The 21,420-nt window shown below is 36.6% G+C and overlaps 1 protein-coding gene across 1 annotated transcript in view; it reads left to right on the forward strand.

The window, feature by feature from the left end:
• The window catches only part of znf385a (zinc finger protein 385A), a 103,292-nt gene that overhangs the window by 48,892 nt on the left and 32,980 nt on the right, over window positions 1–21,420 (forward strand). Inside the window, 1 exon segment of the mRNA XM_051096342.1 lies at window positions 12,155–12,300. Coding sequence (XP_050952299.1) covers window positions 12,155–12,300 — 146 coding nt within the window.

Genomic DNA, 21,420 nt, shown 5'->3' on the forward strand with positions numbered 1-21,420 from the left:
AAGGAAAAACCATGCATTAAGAGCCGGGGGTGTAAACTTTTGAACAGAATGAAGATGTGTACATTTTTCTTATTTTGCATAAATATCATATTTGTTTTCATTTAGTACTGCCCTTCAGAAGATATATGTGCCCTAGAGACAAAACAAGTTAAATTTACCCTGATCTTCAAAAAGTCCAAAAGTTTTCACCCCCCGGCTCTTTTATGCATTGCATCATTCTTTCCTTCTGGAGCATCAGTAAGTGTTTGAAACTTCTGTAATAGCATATGAGTCCCTTAGTTGTCCTCTGTAAAAAAAAAAAAAAAAAAAAAAAAAAAAAAAAAAAAAAAGATGGATCTCAAAATCATACAGTCGTTGGAAAGAGTTCAAATACACAAAATGTGGAACCTGAAGGATTTTTCTGAAGAGCAGCAGGCAGTTTAACTGTTCAGGACAAACAAGGGACTCATGAACAACTAACACTAAAAAGAAAAAAACCCCGCTGTGGATCGTTCAGGTAACACAGTATTAAGAATCAATTTTTATAAATTTAACTATTATTTTTTCTTGTGGACTATATGGACTCTGGTTTGAGAGGTGAGGGAGGCTGCACGGCTAGCTGTGCGAGTCTAGTTTGTCTGTGTCCATTTACAGAAGTGCTTAAATCAGACGGATCCCTATTCAACACAAGCTCATTTAACACCCGCTTTGATTTAATCTAATTTAGAGTCCGTGGTCGGATTTGAACCGATATGGTGACCTTCTAAATATGTGCGCATGCTACAACCCAATGTATAATTCAGGTTGGAGTAAATCATCATAAAATACTGAAATTATAGCACCCGTAAATATCATTTGGGCCATTATGATGGTGCATCTCCCACAGGCGTATAATTTGTGGTGACATTTTAAATCACAGGTTTGACAGGACACACATTCTTCATCTGTTTTCCTCTCTTTTACTGTCGCTCTTTTCTCACACACACAAAAATACAAATCGTTTAGCTGCTTCACACTATTTTCTCGTAACCTTTTTTCTGTCTCTCTTAGTATTCAGCCAAGACAGAGCACCGCGCAGTAGAAGCACGCAACCGTGAACGTGTGTTTATGTATGTTTGTGTAGGAATGATGTGTGGGATTAATGTCAGACATGCTGGGGCTCATACCGGCCTCCCGCTGCAGCGTCTTGGAGGCTTATCACAGTCAATCATCTCTTTGTTCACCTCACTCGCAGCACGCACACACACGGACCGCAGACATGGCTCGTGTAGCAAGACATGATGGTCAGGTTGTGCTTTAAAAAGTGCTGAGCACATGCAATTGGGGAGAAGTTTTTATCTCCCTGCAAAACTTCTACTTAACATCAGAAGCTCTTGGGGTGGGGTTGATACTGCAGGGCCTAAAGATAGAGAAGGGGGGGACTAATTGATTAAGAGCTGTGAAAAAAGGATAAAAGGGATTTATATCCTGTTTGATATCTGCAGAAGGGTCAGCTGGGAAGGTCACAGTAGCACCTCCTTGTGGCCAAATATAGCATGCGACGCAGCCAGACGGTTCCAGTGACAGCAGAAATGTGTTGCTTGAATCGGTTCGCCTTTTAACATGGGTCATTTAAAGGGCTGAGACAGTCATATTGCCTTCTATACTTATAAACTATGTTTGACCAAACAATTTCTGTTGTATGCAGCATGTACATTGTGCACAGTATGTGTGTTTTGTTTAATACACACTTACTGTGGTGTCAAAGTGTGGGAGTAAGTTTTTTTTTTTAAATAAATTAATTTTATTTAGCAAGGATGGATTGCATTAATCAATGGTGACTGTAAAGACATATATAAATGTACGAAAGATTTCTATTTCATCAAATAATCCTGAAAAAAATATAACCCTGTCTGTGAAATCCAGACTAAAGTCTTAAAACCTAATCATGAGATAACAAGCATCAAAGTTTTATTTCGAGCATTAATTTCACACAGTCAGTATTAAAGATATCAAGATTACATTTTTACAGATTGTTCATTACTATATGAAGGATGATTGTATATAGAAAACAGTAAATTACAAAAAAATGACTTTAGCTGGGTTTTTATAGCCAGGGTCACAAATGTATATATAAAACTATTAAAATATTTGTTCAAAAATATTTTCATAAAATATTAGGCAGCGCAACTGTTTTTAACATTAATAATAATCATATTGTTTTTCCTATTTTTTCCCTGTTTAAGTTTTTTTTATGTGTGTTTTTGGATGGTTTTGATGGCAGATTGTTTGTTTTTAAGGGAAGAACATTTCACAAACTTTTTTTATATTTTTACAAAATACAAACTTTTTTGTATTTTTGATCAAATAAATGCAGCCTTCTTTCAGAAAAAAAAAAAAAAGCAAAGTAACCACATTTATTATTTCCAAGATTATAACTTTTTTTACGTGCAAAATAGTGAAGTTGTGTGACAACAGTGTGATATAATATGGTTTAAAATATTTAGAGGGTTATGTTAAAAGTTTCTGAACAGTAACATTTTTAATGTTTTTTAAAGTCTCTTCTGCCCACCAAGCGTGCATTTATTTGATCCAAAATACAGCAAAAGCAGTAATATTGTGAATAATTTTTACTATTTAAAATAACTGCTTTCTATTTGAATATACATTTTAAAATGTAATATTAAATAATTATTCCTGTGATCAAAGCTAAATTTTCATTATCATTACTCCAGTCACACGATCCTTCAAAAATTATTCTAATATGTTGATTTGCTGTTCAAAAAACAGTTTTATTATATTATTAAAATATTCATCAAAGAAACCTAAAAAAAATTCTACTCAGCTGTTTTCAACATAATGATAATAAATATTTTTTGAGCAGCAAATCAGAATATTAGAATGACTTCTGAAGGATCATGTGACTGGAGTAATGATGCTAAAAAATCAGCATTGAAATCACAGGAATAAATTACATTTTAAAATATATTCAAATAAAAAACAGTTATTTTAAATAGCAAAAATATTTCAAAATTGTACTGTTTTTGCTGTACTTTGGAGCAAATAAATGCAGTCTTGGTGAGCAGAAGAGACTTATTTAAAAAACATTACAAATGTTACTGTTCAAAATAGTTTGACTGGTAGTGTATGTAGTAAGCAGTATACTAATATTCTATTCCAGACACAGCCAATGATCTTGTACAGTCTTGTCATGCTCAATATACTGTTTTTGATCATACTATAGCAAAATACAGTATATACTTTACAGTGTGCAATAAATAGTACGCTACCATTCAATTCTAAATGCAGCCAGTGATTATGATCTTATGAAGTCTCATGCCTTTGCTTATGTTTTATGCATAAATAAAACATTTAGCACCGTATATTGCATACTGTTTCACATACTGTTTTAAGCAAACAGTAAACAGTATACTGTAAGCAGTATGATAATATTCCATTTCAGACATTCATTTCTTTTATTACAGACGCTGGACTGTGAAACTGCAGTAGTTAGTTTTTAATAAACTGAGTTTTACGCATATGTTTTTTCTCTCATATTTGTTGACACACTTGAGTTTAGGCTGAAGGAAGCCAGGCGAAGTGCAGAAGCGTCGAGAAGTGTGTTCATTCTAATTAAATAAGAATCTTAATGAGTAGCTCTCTCCACAGACCTCGAGCTACTTTCATGTGCTCAGCCTGAGTGACGAAATCCAGCCAGTGGCTTATAGAAGCGGCTGGTGACCAAACACTCACTGGATTGAGGCATATAAAATGTTTAAAAGTTTCTGGGTTTTTTTTTTTGTTTGTCACAGTCTTGACTGGTTATGCTAAGAAAGCATCACATTACTTAGCAGATGCATGTTGTGTCTTTTACCGTATTGCTGTAGCCACTTCTTTAAGCAGCGAAAGCCACTATGTGTTTCAGTGATAAGATCATGTCTGTGTGTGTGTTTTTATCATGAGGTTGGTTTTGATGGCGGATTGCGTTGGCGGTCAGATGAGGGGCAGGCTGTCTCTCCCTGGCGTTCTGAGACGGGACTGGAATAGCGAGTAGTGCTGTGCTGCCGTCACAGTAATTGGACCTAAATTGGTTAAATGAATGAGCCATTTCTGCTGCCTTGGTCACAGCTGAGGACACGACGGACATAGGCTCAGGTCTCCAACCGGACGAGTCTGTCAGCATACAGATGAATGAAAAGAAAGAAATTAATTTACTGGCGACAGTGTGTGATTTTATTTTTTTTCCCCCATCAGCAGATGTGATGAGTTCTGATGAATTTTGGTTGGAAAGCTGATTTGATTGTTTTCCTTCTAATTTACAACTGTAGACAGCTGAAGACATACCTTGACCTTATCACCAGACTGTCTCAGATTTCAGCTAATTAGATCTCTCCCCGGCACAAAAAAAATGCACGGGTGTCAGCAGTGCACGACAAAACTGTCACTGGCAATATTAACAAAAATCAGTGCACTTACCTAGCCTACTTTATTCTTTATGTAAACAAATGTAAATGTGACTCAAAACTGTGTTTGAAAAGCTGTTGCGACACATAATCATGAATTGCAAACACAGTGTGGCGCGTTGTCGTTGCATACTTTAATAATTAAAACATCTGAGGAGTCGCACATTCAAAAGCAAAATAATGAAACCGTACAAACAGTTTTTGTCCCATGCTGAGTGCTTCCTCTAATATACACCAACTGTTCCTGCTTATAGATTTCGTTTGATGGTTGAAGGAGATGGCACCTGTCTGCTGTAATACAAGCAGTAATTACACAGCACTTTGTGTTCAGGAATATACGGTGCAGGTGGCTTTTAGAGAAAAGATCTGGGCTTTTTGTGTAATGTGACTTTTTGCAATGTTTATACATAGTAATACATTTACCTTTTGCACCTGAATTGCATTGAATCTCAAGTGGAGAATTTTTACGCCACTGGTGGCACCAAATTCTGCCTTTTACAATCACGTGAGTGTTGGTGCAGAATCCTGAGGTCTACTTTTAGTTAGTTACTCCCCAGCAGTGAATGGTGCTAATCTAAAACTCATCAGGATGGCCATGAATATAGAACACAAAGCTGAAGAGAGAGAGACAGACAGAGAGCGGTGGATTCAGAGGGGACTAAACATCTATCTGCATCTCTCATCTCATTAATCTGCATTTACTCCAGTCTCACTCTCCTCTGGATCATCTGCACGACAGGTGCTCAGTGAGGGGCTCTGAGGGACCCTGGCTCTCTCTCTCACACGCTCACTCTCTCTCCAATTTGTTCAGGGCCACTGCTGCTTGCCAGGGGACATCTGTGTTCATCCAAAGCCAGCCATCCTTTTCTTTCTTTTAACCTTTCTCTCATTTCTTGCTGTTGCAACCATTTCACCCCTTATTCTTTATTCATATTCCACTTCTTTTTACTGTATGAATTATGTATGTGGTACTTTCCACATACAGGATGCAAAACATTCCTTTATATATTTATTAATGTAATTTAATTAATGTATTTCATTAATAATAATAATAATAATAATAATAGTAAAAAATATATTAATATTGTTATTATTATTAGTAGTAGTAGTAATAGTAGTAGTAGTATTGTTATTATTGTTATTATTATTATTTGCTTACATTTACAACCCTGTTGATCAGTATAGCCAATATACTACTACTACTACTAGTACTACTAATAATAATAACAATAACAATAATTTTACAAAACAGGATATTTTGATCATATTAATCATTGGCAATTTGTAAAAAAAAAATTCTTTAAACAGTTTAATTAAAAATGTATAAAGTAATAACACTTATAACCTATTTATTGATGTATTAATTGAATTAATTAAATGTATAATAATGATAATAATAATAATTATTATTATTATTATTTTATATGTTCCCAAAATTATTGCTATTATTATTATTATTATTATTATTATTATTATTATTATTTGCGTACATTTGCAACCCTGTTGACCAGTATAGTCAATGTAATAATAATAATTTTGCAAAACAGGATATTTTAGTCATATTAATCATTGGTAATTATTATTATTTGCTTACATTTGCAACCCTGTTGACCAGTATAGCAAATATAATAATAATAATAATAATAATAATAATAATTTTACAAAACAGGATATTTTAGTCATATTAATCATTGGTAAGTTTTCATAATCATATTAATCATTAGGAAATTTCTTAAAAATTTAAAATGTATAAAAAGCACTAACAACCATTTATAGATTTATTAATGTAATTAATTAAATAAAATGTGATTTAATGTATTAAAATAATAATTAAAATAATAATAATAATAATAATAATAATAATAATGTTTTCCCAAAATTAAAAAAAAAAATTAATTAATTAAATTTTCTAAAATTATTATTATTATTATTATTATTTATTTGCTTACATTTGCAGCCCTGTTGACCAGTATAGCCAATATAATAATACTAATAATCATTTTATTATTTAATCAATTTAATAATAATTTTTTTGAATTTGAATGTATATATGTATACATTAAAAATATGTATAAATTTAAAACAACATTCATGTTATATATATATATATATATATATATATATATTTTTTTTTTTTAACTTGTATTCCCAACGTTTTGTCAGAAGGGTGCATTTACTACAGTGAACTGAATTGAGCAAAAATCTAAGCAAAAAATGACACCAATTTGTACCCTATAAATACTGTATGCATTCAGATTTGCTCTAATGTTCCCCAGGGGAGCAGCCTGAGGCTAGAAACGCTTGGCTGTTCCCTTAGGTGCCTCTCCGCACCTGAAGAAACCAAGTCACCGATTTCTCTTCCATTGCAACCAATTAAACTACTGACCTCCCGGTTTGAAGGTGACCGGCCACCTAATGAGATACAGCTCAGTGCCTTTTATGCACGTTTTAACGGTAACATCCTTTTATTTTTGCAGCCATCGCAAAAATCTTCCCTCCTTTCCTTCCCTAGCTGTGTCAGCCTTGACCTCATCATGATTATTCCTTATCTCCAAACCATTTCATCCTTATCTCCCCCCGTGCTCCTCGCAATTACGCCAGCCCTCTGAAAAAGGCAAACGCGCGGCCTAAGAAATAGGATTGCCAAGCTTCAGTATTAGAGAGCGGCAAGCACGCCTGAGATTCCATTTATCAGGCCCAAACAGGCTCCGAATTATTTGAGTTTGTTGAATCGCTTTCTCTCGCCTTTGATCTTCCCGTGCCCTTCTCTCTATTTATAAACCCCTCCTCCCCCACTCTTTCTCCCGCACTTCTCCCATACCCACACGCAGCCCTGGATCACTCTCTCCCAAATCCTCTTCCCAAAGATTCCTTTCACACCAGCTCCTTTATCCCCATGCGTGCATGTCCCTCGGTTCCCGGCTGCCCCCTCACCGCAGGATCTTTGAACGTGGTGATTACAGGCCCCGGCGTGTGTTGCAGGATTCCTAGCGTGTCCCTGGCTTTAAAGCCCAGTCCTCCACCCCCTTCTCCAGCCCGATCGGGTTCCCGCAGCTTGTTAGGAGAATCAAACTCAGATACGGTGGCAGAACAACATCTCTCTCTTCGCCACATGGGCTTGATGAGGCTGTTAAGACCACTGGTATTATCATCAAGGCACTTTGTTTGTCAGCGGAGGATCTGCTAGGGCTGCAGTGTCCAATCAACGTGCTTGTTTGAAGCCACTGATCTCAGTTGTCATTGTGCTGGTCTTTATTGTTTTATTTTCCATACGTTATCCGAGCAGTAAGTATGAGATCTTATTCTCGCTTTTATAAACGCATGACGCGCGGACTGGCATGCACTTACCCTGTCGCCGTGATTTACGGCGTGAGCCGGGCCCTGAAAGTGTTCTTTAATTTAATGAGGTAATTATACACTAGGGGCAGGAAGCAGACTGGACCTGATTTATGCATGCTGGCCGTGGTGTTTTGTCACACACACTTTGACTCTGCTGCAAGGACAACTGTCCCCCACACGCTTCGAGTGCTCTCGTGTTGTGCTCCCCCATGTGTTTCTCTCTCAACATCTTTCCCTCGTTGTCAACAAATCTGTGCCGTTTCTCTGCTGGCATGCGGACAGACTAAACGGTCTTGGGTCCTCTCTGGTTGGATCAGTCACACATGTCCTGAATTATGTCAGCACTGTATTACAGTGACAAGCACACAGAGTGCCGGTGGACATTAGAGCTTTGTCTTCTCTCTTGTTTATGTGGCTGAGGGCCATAGTGCTATTCAGACAAACTCTTTCCTCTTAGCCAGTTAAAAGGATAGTTCGCTTAAAAATGAAAGTTATGTCACTATTTACTGTTGTTTTTTTGTAATTTTTTGTAATTTTGTTTGAATCACTTTACTTGCAATTCAGTTACAGTGGTTTTCAAACGTTTAAAAAACAGGATAGTTCGAAAAATGAAAATTACCTCATGATTTACTCAACCTCAAGACTAATACAGTCGGAGTTATATTAAAAAATATCCTTTAACTTTATAAATGGCAGTAAATGGCTGTTGAGATTTTGAAGTCCAATAAAGTGCATCCATCCATCATAAAATGTACTCCACAACGCTCCAGGGGGTAAATAAACGCCTTCTAAAGTGAACTGATGCATTTGTGTAAAAAAAATATCCATATTTAAAACCTTGTCAGCCGTAATCTCTAGCTTTCGCCTATTGTAGTACACAAGAGAGTGGCGTTTCAGCAGATGACATAGGATGTAGGCGTAGCGTAAGCTCCGATGAGAGTATGCTAGACTCCCAAGAACCAAGTTTTGTTTACAGCAAAAGAAAACCAGTCTCCTCTTGGCTTATATTGAAATGCTCCAACATTTTTCTTTACAAATCCTCATTCTGTACTTCTAATTCATAATGGGTGTTTTGTTTTTTGCTGTCTTCTCTATGTAATCCGCTGGAACGCCACTCTTTCATGAATACACGTACAACAGTTACCAGAAGCTAGAGGTTAAAATATGGATACAATGGATACAAATGCGTCAGTTTACTTAAGAAGGCCTTTTTAACCCCATGTGGAGCACTTTTTATGATGGATGGGTGCACTTTATTGGACTTTAAATCTCAACAGCTATTCACTGCAATTATAAAGCTTGGACTAGCCAAGACATTTTTAATATAACTCTGATTGTATTCATCTGAAAATACAGCTACGATGGCTTGAAGGTGACATAATCATGGGGTAATTTTCATTTTTGGGTGAACTATCCCTTTAAAATGTAAAAGTTGTTATTCATTAATATTCTTACCTGAAGCTTGAATTGCATTCATAGTAACCAAACATGACATGGCAGTATGAATGTTGGACGTGAAGGTAGCTTATATACAAGACGCAAGAAACCTACATCATCATGTACTATATATGAGCAGTTTTATTTTCTATTCAATCTATAGAAGAATTTTTCCCCTTCAGCCCTGTTTCAAAATTTTGGATGTGTTTAAAGGAGTAGTTCACTTCCAGAACAAACATTAACAGATAATGTACTCACCCTGTTGCCTTCCAAGATGTTCATGCCTTTCTTTCTTTAGTCCTATAGAAATTAGGCCTATGTTGTTTTTGAGGAAAATATTTCAGGAATTATCTCTTATCCCATATAATGGTCTTCAATGGTACCTGCGAGTTTGAATGTCAAAAATGCAGTTTAAATGCAGCTTCAAAGAGCTCTAAATGATCCCAGCCGAGGAATTAGAGTCTTATCTAGCAAAACGAGCCGTCACTTTCTAAAAAAAAAAAGAATAATATGCTTTTTAACCTCTAATGCTTGTCTTATCTAGCTCTGCAATGCGCATGCGTACTCTGTGTAATCCGGGTCAATACAGTTAGGGTATGTCAAAAAACTCCCATTTAATTTTCTCCGCCAACTTTAAAATCATCCTACATCACTGCACAAGTACCGACCCAGTGTTTACAACATGAATATGCAAAGGAGGTCAAACGCCCTTTACAAAAAAACGTAAAACAGCAATGTAGGACGATTTTGAAGTTGGAGGAGAAAATGAGATGGGAGTTTTTCGATCTACCCTAACTGTCATGACCTAGATTACACAGAGTACGCACATCGCAGGGGTAGACAAGACAAGCATCTGAAGTTAAAAAGCACATACTTTTTTTTTTTTTTAGAAAATGACCGATCGTTTCGCTAGATAAGATTCTTATTCCTTGGCTGGGATTATATAGAGTTCTTTGAAGCTGCATTTAAACTACATTTTGGACGTTCAAACTTGCAGGCACCATTGAAGTCCATTATATGCAGATAATTCCTGAAAATTTTTTCTCAGAAAACAATTTCTTTACGGCTGAAGAAAGAAAGGCATGAACATATCATGTCAAGTAAACTAATTCTTTAAAACTCTTCTTATATATTATTATAATTATTTTTAATAGCAATATATACTAAATAAACATCCAAATAGAATGTTTTAATGTTTAATTAGACATTTTCATATTTTTACATTTTGTTTTATTTATACAAATTGATTGTATTATTTACTGATTTATTTATTTTAACATTTTCATTATTTTTATGGGCTAGCTAGTTTAGGGGTAAATGTTGGTTTGTAGTTACTCATAAACAAATGCCACTATTCAAAAGTTTGAGTTTAGTAAACTATTGTAATGTTTTTGAAAGAAGTCTCTTATGCTCATCTGGGCTGCATTTATTTGATCAAAAATAGAGTAAAAACAAATATTATTAAATATTATTACAACTTAAAATAACTATTTTGTATTTTCAATACATGTTAAAATGTAATTTATTCCTGTAATGGCAAAGCTGATTTTTCAGCAGTGTCACATGATCCTTCAGAAATCATTCTAATAATTAAAAAAATGTAATTGAAAAGTAATGTGTGATGTTTGCTGTGACATCGCAAGACATAATGGCTTAAAATTAAGTCTATGTGGCATCATTAGACTTGAAATACAGTGAATGAGTCATAAGACTCACTTTCTTTATATCTTATTGTGCTTTAATGGTCCCTTTTTTGGAGCTTGAAAGCTCTGCTAACTACATACCTAAAGAAAATGTCTTCTTGTTGTGTCTCTTAATTTGAACAAATAACAACATGAGAGCACTAGTAAATGACCAATTTTTAATGTTTAGGTGAACTATCTCTTTAAGGCACACTGCGGCACTTTTGAAGAGAACCGTTTGCAGCAAAAGGGAGTATTTAGAGTGTGAGTCATGTGACTTTTGTTGAGCACTGCATCAGGGACCAGCAGTGCCCACAAGCGACCACTGGCACTTTCTCCCCCTCTCTTTCGCTCTCTCTCTCCCCAGCAATCTTGCAACCAGCCTGCCTCCTTATTCTTGCTGTTCTCCTTCTCTCCCTCGCTCTTTATCTCCCTGTGCGCCGTGCAGCCAGTGAGGAGTCTTGCATGCCTAATTTGAGTTAATGATGCCAGGGCTCGTCCAGGCCTGAGGCTCCAGGAGGAGAGCAGGAGGAACAGCTGTGGCCAGGCTGAGACAGCATATCTCTCAAGCGTGCTCTGTTTCTCCTTCTCCTTGCGCATCCTGACATGTGCCCACCGCAGCCCCGACTGCAGCACAGCCTAATGACGTCTCCTACGTGAGGAAACCATCTCAACAGCGCTAGAGAGAGTAGTCTTGACGAGCAATCTTGAAATAGAAGCGGAGAAAGGCGAAAAATCATCCAAGATTAAGAAGGAGACAGGCAGTGAGAGGAAGAGGGAGAGAGATAGAAGGGAACAGATTTAAGACTGCAGGGAATTTGAGGCGAGGAAATCCAGCAGCAGAAATTAAGCAGCTTAAAGTAACTGCTCGCTAAAGCTTAATTCTGACGAGAGGGTCCTCGCACGGTCTCATGCAAGAGGTTGCGCGGGCTGTAAAGGATAAGAGAAGACAGGCTGACAGGGAACAGAGACTCGGTGATGTGGATTGGGAGACAGAAAGAGAGGGAGAGAGATAGAGGGGGCTGTTTCGTAACCAAAGGTTGACATCTCTCTGATGAGTTTTGTGCTGACAAAAAATGTGTCAGCACAGCCACCTCTCAGCCTCCGTGTTTCACCTCCGTGTGGCACAGAAGTCAGAATTTGAGCAAAGGCGCTTTATTCAGGCTTGATGTTGCAAATTTAACCCGGTGACAGGATTTTAAGCTCATTTGGAAAGTTAAAAAGAAAGAATTAGTGTGTTTGGCGTCTTTAACTTCTTTCTTCTTGTCTCCGCAGGAAGTATCAACCGAACGGGGGCTGTCCCTACATTTCTGCGGACCCCCACTGTCATCCAGCCTCATCTGGATATGAAGCCCTTCCTGCAGTTTCCAATGGAGACTCCTCCTCCACACAGCGTTGGGCTCTTCCACAACTTCAATGCGGTGAGATTAGGCCTCTGAAAATCCATGCTGACAGTGCTGCATTATTGCATCACTCCTAAAAAATAACAGTTATGCTATATTGTTCATTTTTAATGGAAAGTGTTGTCAGGACACCTCATGCCGCTTGCTATTAGATTAGATACAGTGTTTACAAAGACTGTTGCTTACAGTATTTCATTTGTATTTGTCAGTAAAAAAAAATTATAGACAAAATAAATAGATAAATAAATACATTTTGAAAAAGTAGTAAATGGAAAAAAATGAAAATTCTGTCATTTGGGGTCATTGCCTTCATGTCGTTCCAAACCTGTAAGACCTTCGTTCATCTTCGTAACACAAATTATATTTATGATGATTTATGATATATTTTTGATGAATTCTGAGAGCTTTCTGACCCTGCATATAGACAGCAATGTAAATGACACGTTCGAGGCCCAGAAAGGTAGTAAGGATAATGTTAAAATAGTCCATGTGACATCAGTGGTTCAGCCATAATTTTATGAAGCTACAAGAATACTTTGCATGAAGAAGACAAAAAAACGCCTTCATTTAACAATTTCTTGTCTTCTATGTCAGTGTTCAACACCCATTCATGTCGTATTTGTGTAGTGCTGCTGATGAAGTAACCGTAAAATTATGGTAAAATAAAATAAAATAAAATAAAATAGTGGTCACTATTTTAGAGCATAAAATAAAATAAAATAAAAACTACTGAAAATTCAGCTTTGTCATCGCAGGAATAAATTACATTGTTAAATATACAACAACAGAAAATAACATTTAAATTACATTTTTTAAATAAATAAATTTCACAATATTACTGTATTTTTGGTCAAATAATCATAGCTTTGGTAAGCAGAAGAGACTTATTTTAAAAACATTAGAAAAACTTTCTGACCCCAAACTTTTAAACAGTGCTATCAAAGGAAATGGCTTTTAAATATTTGAAAATAAAATAAAGTAAAATAAAATAAAATAAAATAAAATAAAAATGGTATTGCTTTGCAGGAGCAATATTAAAAGCATGCAAAAATTAAAACTCATTAATGTAATTCCAGACCTATATTATTACTATTTTTTTCATCTGTGGAACACAAATGGGGAACAGTGAGGAAGCATAATATCATAAGGTTTTCTAAAGCCATATATTAAAGGCATAGAAAATTTAGTAATTTTTAGTCACCAGGATGACCCTGATTTTTGTCATATGTTGTTATATGACTTACTTTTTTCTGTGGAACATAAATAAAATAGATATTTTAAGAAATATATCAGCGTTTTTTGACATACAGTGAACGTTCAACGGTCACCGAAATGGTTTGATTACCAACATTCTCCAAAATCTCTTACATTCCCAAGAAAATAAAGTCATACAGGTTTTGAGCGACATGACGGTAAATGATAGTTTTTTTATGTGCACTATTCCTTTAATTTAATGTTTCCTGAAAATACCCATCTCCAAGCTTTAGATTTGGTGTATTAATGTCATAACTTTATACCTAGCCTGTTTGTGTATTTGAATTTTCAGCTGGACAGTGTAATGCTGTATGAGTTCTCTCATGTCATCGTGACTTATAGCTAATCATTTTGATTAGCATGCAGCTCATTTCACCCTCTCAGCACTTTTACTCCGAGTCTGTTCTGCACATTTCCCAGATTGCATTCTGTTATGTAAATGAGGATGCTGGTCAGCAATTTAAATGGGAAAGGTTAGTCGTGGGATCCAGCCATGCCTGAGGTGTCCATCATATGTATTCTCTCTCCTAAATTCCCTGTATTTGCCTGTACTTGTTGCTAGTGTGAAAGATGGCCTGCCCCCTGGCACAGTCTCATAACACAGAGAAGGAAAAACTCTCCACTCTCCGCATGCCAGCTCAATAAATTCACATCATACATTTCATGCCACATTATTATCTTTTTAGTAAAAGCCAAGGGATGTTTAAATATTTTGAAATATGCATGAGCTTGTGAAAGAGTCAGCATCTAAGGGCTTAACTACTGTCTCTTGTACTTACGCCGTTTATTATATATTCAGACAGTGGACTGTAATCTTTAGATTGAGGCAGTTTTAGCATTGCAGCAGACTATTAATCACAAGGCTCAATGTGAGAGTGACCGGATCTCCGATGGGGAAGGGGAAATCCTCCTGATGCCCAGTAGGGGGCGTTGTTGGAGAGGCTGGAAGGACAGGCTGACCTCTCTCTAGGACACTGCTGAAAGCACACTGCAGTGTTTACGCCATTGCCTAATGGAATACTGACATTTACAAGAATTCCCTCACACAGACTGCAATATATATAGGATTCTGCTGAGGTATTAAACTAACAGCTGTCATCAGTTGTGTGCTTTAATTAAATGTATGTTTTGACATTTGAATATGATTTGATTTCAAATTAAAGATGAGCATAAACAGAACTGAACTCTAGCTTCATTTTACGTTTATATTTATTCGTTTAGTAATATATTTTTTATTTATTTTTTATATAATGCCTGCCAAATGCATCAAAGAAATAAATAATAATAATAATAATAATAATAATAATAATAATATATATATATATATATATATATATATTTTACTATTTATTAATTTAGCAAAACTTTAATAAATTAAATTAGAACTTTTTATTATTGCTATAATAATAATAATCAAATGCCTGTATAGTGTTGTTTAAAACTCCATGTTATTCTAGTGAATTGTTTGTATTGGTCCTCTCTCTGTTGCATTTGAAACAGTGTTGCCAGGTCCACGGTTTTCCATTTTTATACTGCTGCCGTGCAGTGTTTTTTTTGTCCATGGGTTGAAGCGAAATACCCTGTGCTCCAGAATGTGATTTTGGTGCAATTTTCATAGCCATTTCCCCCGGAATGCCATTGACCCTTCTCAAACAGCTTGACTGACAGGTGATCTGACCAATCATAACGCTGAATCTGCCATTCTGTCCGACAAACAAATCAGACAGGAGAGTAGATTAACTTCGGTAGACTTAAACTTGAAAAATTGTGTGTATTGATGACTTTCCGCAGTTGAAATAAAATACGTTCTGATATCCATTCATGTTTATTTTGTGTTTTAAATAAATAAGAAAAGACGATTGATTCACATCAGTTGATCCAATAAGGCAATACACTGATCTGTCACGACACATTAAAGAGCCACAAAATGGTATTTATTGTTTGAATTTCTTTAAAAATGCCAAGATTTTAAAGCTGAGACCTCGTTTCATACCAGAAGTAACCGGGTCTGTCTTGTCTGTCAGCATGTTGTCAGCTTCCTCTTTGTTCCGTGGTGTATTTTTCACTGCGTGGGAACATGATGTGTGGCGTGGGAGCGGCTTTGTTTGTCGGACATAGCAACAGTAACTAAGAAGGGCGTGTTTTTGCAAATGGTCAGTTGGGCTAGTTTTGGCCAGGATTGGGCTATTTTTGAGTAGCAACTGACTCTTTGCAAACTGCTTGATTGACAGGTGATCTGACCAAACATAATGCCGAATTCACCATCTTGTCCGACAAACAAATCAGACAGGAGAGTAGATTACGTTTGTTGGACTTAAACTTGAAAAATTGTGTGTATTGACGTCTTTCCGCGGTTGAAATTAAATATGTTATGATGTTCATTCATGTTTATTTCATGCTTTAAGCAAATAAGAAAAGACAGTCGATTCACGTGACCAAATTACCAAATTTGAATGCTAAGACTTTGTTTCATACCAGAAGTAACCAGCTCTGTCTTGTCTGTTGGCACGTTGTCAGCGTGTTTGTGTTTTTCACTGCATGGAAACATGATGTGTGGAGTAAGAGTGCCATGGCTTGTTGGACATACAGTAGCAACAGTAACTAAGGGGGGCGGGTCTTTGTGAAGCGTCAATTGGGCTGGTTTTGGCAATACAGTGATCTGTCACTCACATTAAAGAGCCACAAAACTGTATTTATTGTTTGAATTTCTTTAAAATATAACATTTTAAAACTAAAACCTCCAAAAACACGCCAACAGAAAAGACAGAGCAGATTACTTCTAGTATGAAACAAGCTATAAAATGATGTAATTTCTCAAGAATTCAAACAATAAATACCATTTTGTGGCTTTTTAATGTGTCGATCACTGTATTGCCATATTAGATCAATCGACACGTGAACCGACCGTCTTTTCTTATTTACTTAAAACACGAAAATAACATGAATGGATTTCAGAACGTATCTTATTTAACCCTTTAACTTTCACCCCTAAAAGGAGCTAATGGAAAAAATATTTTACTTAAAATTCTTATTAGTAGACATCCAATAAATAGCCTACATTTATGTTTTTTATAAAACTACCATACGGTTGAGATGTCAGTCCATGGTAAATCTCGCCTGAAATTCTGGAGTTTTTTCATGAGTTATTTTGCAATAATAAGCATTCCCTTGACTTTATTAGTATCTTGGATACATTTTATAACCATCAGGGTCTACAAAAATAAAAAATATTTTTAAGTGTCTGTATAATATATATAGCCCTATGGCAATATATAACAGACGTATCAATCATAACTTCCTTAATTGCTTGTTTGACCCTATTATCTGATGACTGACCAGCACCAATTTTGCTTCTTTGTGACTGACTAAAGTTTGTAAACTGCTGTTGTCACTTCAAAACTGAAAAATTTCCATCCCTCCATTCCAACAGCAGACAAAGAGATGGGGCAGTACAGCTGTGGAAAGATTGCTCTCTCATCTCTTCCTTTTGATAGATTATTTCCTATCAAAGTTAGCTCAACTGTGTAAATCCTCTTAAGTTAATCTACTCTCCTGTCTGATTTGTTTGTCAGACATAATGGTGGATTTAGCGTTTGGATTGGTCAGATCACCTGTCAATCAAGCTGTTTGCAAAGGGGCTGGTTTTGTTACGCAGACTTGGCAACCCTGGATTAAATGTATGATTGAGTCTATTGAATCAGTTCATCCCAAGAAGCTTTCTCTTTCATATGTAGGACTGGAAAATGTGATTCATTCTAGTGAATCTGTTAGGTCGAATAGAAATCAGTAGATTCATAAAACGATTCACTGATTCAATTTCCAGTACCAGTGTTTGTTCATTCAAACCAGTTTTTGTGACTGAATTATAAATTCTTGGATAGGTAAATCTTTTTATTTACAGTTTATTTAATTTATTTATTAAAAAATTATATTGTGCCTGATGTAACTTTAACGAAGTTACTACTACTTGTTTGTGGTTTGTTATAAACTCTCTAAATTATGATTTGCTTTGCTTGGGAAGCTACAGTTTCAAATTAGCTTCCCCAGCACTTCTTATAAACATGCAATAAGTCAGCTGTGCTTGAGTTGTTCCGTCTGGGATCGCATTCATGTTGGAATGCAATGGCCTGATCAAACAGACTTGAAGCTGTAATCTAGTTCAAAGTATTTTTCAAAAATGTGTGGGCTTGGCCAAATAATTATTTTGCTGTAGAAATTTCACCAATATCAGATGCTTTTTATCAGCTGTAGATCCACAATCTTCCATTCCTCTACAGTCCAGCTGTAATTTGTCTTTAATGTGATTTGGCGTCTACCTGCCTGACTGAGTCAATGCGCCTGCAGGCACTGAGGCACCTGAATAATTTATACCAAGCAGCTGGTTGTGGCGTGGAAGTGCAGAAAACCTCCCCCAGACACTCGCTTATTCTGCAGAATCAGGAATTTCGCAGGCGTTAAATCGGGTGGCTCGTGCGCCAACTTGTTGCATCTTACCTGCAGCCACTTTGGAGAAAAGCCTCGCATGCTTTCACTCGCAGAAGGCGACATTTATGCGCACGGCTTGCCAATTTTCCTCGCTGAGTAATGCAACTCCACGTGGACTTTTGGGGTTGAAATCTTTTGGCTGCGTGCACTTTACCTCTGGTGACCCCCTTTAAAATCTGCAATTTTCGACCTTAATAGCTGGAAGATATTAATCACAAGGCATTATGAGTTAGAATATTTTTAGAAGTTATATTGAGCCCACGTCGTGCTGTATTAGTTTCACATGTGTTTTAGAAATATGTGGAAAGAGCGAAAGGACCGTCATGACGGGGGAGCCCGGGGGAGCCGGGGGAGCCGGAGGAGGGCTGAATTCTCCAGCTTGTGCTTTTGATAGAATGAGGGAGTGGAGGGTGATTTGGGGAGTGAGGACGAAAAAAAAAAACAGAGGGAGTGCATGACATTCTTAGTGCATCTGGGCAAAATAAGCAGTCGGCGAGTGAGCATGTAGAACAGAAAGAGGAAGGAGATCATTGAAAGAGAGCAGAGGAAAGGACGACAGATTGTATTATTGGAGTAAACCGGGAAGGAAAGGAAAGAAAAGAAAAGCAAGTGACAGGCAGAGGAAAATGAAGAGAGAGTATTCAACCAGGAACGTAGTCTTGGCATGCTGTGAAGTGTCAGGAAGGATGGAGGGAGGAATGGAAGGAAGGTGGATGAGATTAAACAACGGAGAACGAGGAACCAAACCATAACGGCAAAAGTGACGACTGATTGTGGAAAAGAAGAGGCAATACTAGGAAGAAAGACATTAATTAATCATAACCTGGACCTGAAAACGCAAGAATCGCTCACTGACGTGCCCAATAGGGGGCACAGACGTGTATGGATGTTTGAGAATCAGGTGGTGTGGTGGGACAGCTAGGATCCCTTCTGGATGAGTGACACTCTCGCACGCACCCTCCCACACACAAACACGAGCTCCCTCACGGAGGATCCAATGCAGCTGCGAGATCCAAGCGCTTCTGAGGATATGAAGGTGAGTGCCCTCCGGCTAGATCAGGCAGAGACGTAACAAAGCTGGGTACTGTAAAGCGCTGGACGCCGAACAGCTTTCATTAGCTTTGCGGGATGTTTGATCTGGCATTGCACCTTGTTATGTATTTTGAACGCAGTGCATTTTGGGCTTGTGGTGTTCGGCGTGCTGAAACACTCCATGGTGTTAACTGACATGGGATCTTGTATTATTTTTTAATCCAAATTACACTGATGTTCAAAAGTTTGGGATCAGTGCGATTTTTAATGTTTTACGATGTGAAAGTCTCTTACGCTCATTAAGGCTGAATTTACTTATTTACAGAAATACAGAAACGACTGTAATATTGTGAAATATTATTACAGTTTAAAATAACGATTTTCTATTTTAATGTGTTTTGAAATATAATTTATTTCTGTGATGCAAAAATGAATTTTCAACAGCCATTACTCCAGTCCTGTCACATGATCCTTCAGAAATCATTCTAATATGCTGATTTATTACTTTTGTTATCAGTGGTGGAAACAGTTGCTGCTCAAGTTTTTTTTGGAACCTGTGATTCTTTTTTTTAGGATTCTTTGATGCATAAAAAATTGAAAATAAATAGTTTCTAACAATATAAGTCTTTGCTATCACTTATCACTTACTATTAACACATCCTTGCTGAATAAAAATATTAATTTCTTTCAAAAAAAGAAAGAATAAAAATTTATTGACCACAAACTTTTAAACGGTAGTTTATATGGTTTCAAAATATTTTATATTTTAAATAAATGCTGTTCTTTTTAACTTTTTATTTAGTAAAGAATCCTGAAAAAAGGTATTACAGGTTCCAACAAAATATTAAGCAGCACAACTGTTTTCAACATTGTCAATAAATCAGCATATTAGAATGATTTCCGAAGGATCATGTGACACTGAAGACTGGAGTAATGATGCTGAAAATTCAGCTTTGCATCACAGGAAAAAATTACATTTTAAAATATCTTCACATAGAAAACAGTTATTTTACACTGAAATAATATTTCACAATATTTCAGTTTTTTCTGGATTTTTGATCAAATAAATGCAGCCTTGATGAGCATAAAAAACATCTGAACGGCAGTGTACATAACGACATAATTTCCTTTTAACCATCAATCATTTACTCACCTTTATGCTGTTCCAAACCTGCATGGCTTTATTTGTTTGCCACATTACAACAGAAGATATTTTAAAGAATGTTTAATGAGTTTTGCCCATATAGTGAAAGTTAATGGGGTCCAAAACAACACTGACCTTCACTGTATACAAAAAACCGAGACTTTACAGTATAAGAACAAAAGCCATAAAGGTTTCGGAATGACATAAGGATGACTAAATGATGGCAGAATTTTGTTTTTTGCGTAAACAATCCCTTTAAGGGGTCATTAAAAGGTCTGTTTCTCATTTTATAATGAGAAGAATCTGGCTAGTTTTGAACATGCACTGATTTGTGGGATGTGGTTTTCCACAGGGAGCATCAGAAGGTCATATGACAGACTCTGTGCTTGCCAAATGGATAAATGTAACATGCACTGATAATTAGCATATATGCAGTGTTCGCCAATACCATAAAAACAGCATGGAAATGATAAAACATGCCCAGTATTTCACATACTGGCTTATAAAGGGATGGTTCACTCAAAAACTCATTATTTACTCATGTCCTTCCAAACTTTTACGGCTAATAGAGATGACCGAATATGCGTTTTCATCTTTCAGCTGTGGTTTGCTGGTTTCTTCAGTTAAGCTGTATCATAACATAATTCCCGTTGAAGGATGTTTGTTGGGATAGTCATGAGCCAAGATGTCTCTCGTCTGAGAAAGTCAGAGGAATAAATCACCACCAGCAGAAGACCACTTCAACGCAGTGCTATTTTTACTTCACCATGTGAAGCTTTATGGACCAACACCCAGGATTTTAGTCTATAGATGTACGTTAACTTATGTATGTTATTAAATCTTCATTAGAAGGGCGTTCTGAGTTAAAACGCAGGCTGTGGATTTTAAAAAGGCTTTAAAAGTAGTCTTTTTCTTCTGAGAGGCCTTCGCAAAGCTTTGATTTTTTTCCGTGCAGCCCATCGAAGCCCCTCCCTCGTCCTGTTTCCTCGCCGAGGCTGTTAGTACTGACAGTTGTATCTATTGATGTGTTGTAGCTGGAGGTGTTCTGATTACCCAGCTAACTGCCAGCTTCGCTTAATCCTCTGGAGATTCATGAAGGCAAAGCCATAGAACAACATCATTGTGGCTAATCCAGTGCCTGTCTGACTGATGTGGCGTGGACTTTGCACATGCACGACGGCAGAACAGAAACGAGTTTTCGGGTCCGAGCCAAAAGAGATAAG

This window comes from Labeo rohita, chromosome 23 (assembly GCF_022985175.1).
Source record: "Labeo rohita strain BAU-BD-2019 chromosome 23, IGBB_LRoh.1.0, whole genome shotgun sequence".
NCBI classification, from domain to species: Eukaryota; Metazoa; Chordata; class Actinopteri; order Cypriniformes; family Cyprinidae; genus Labeo; species Labeo rohita.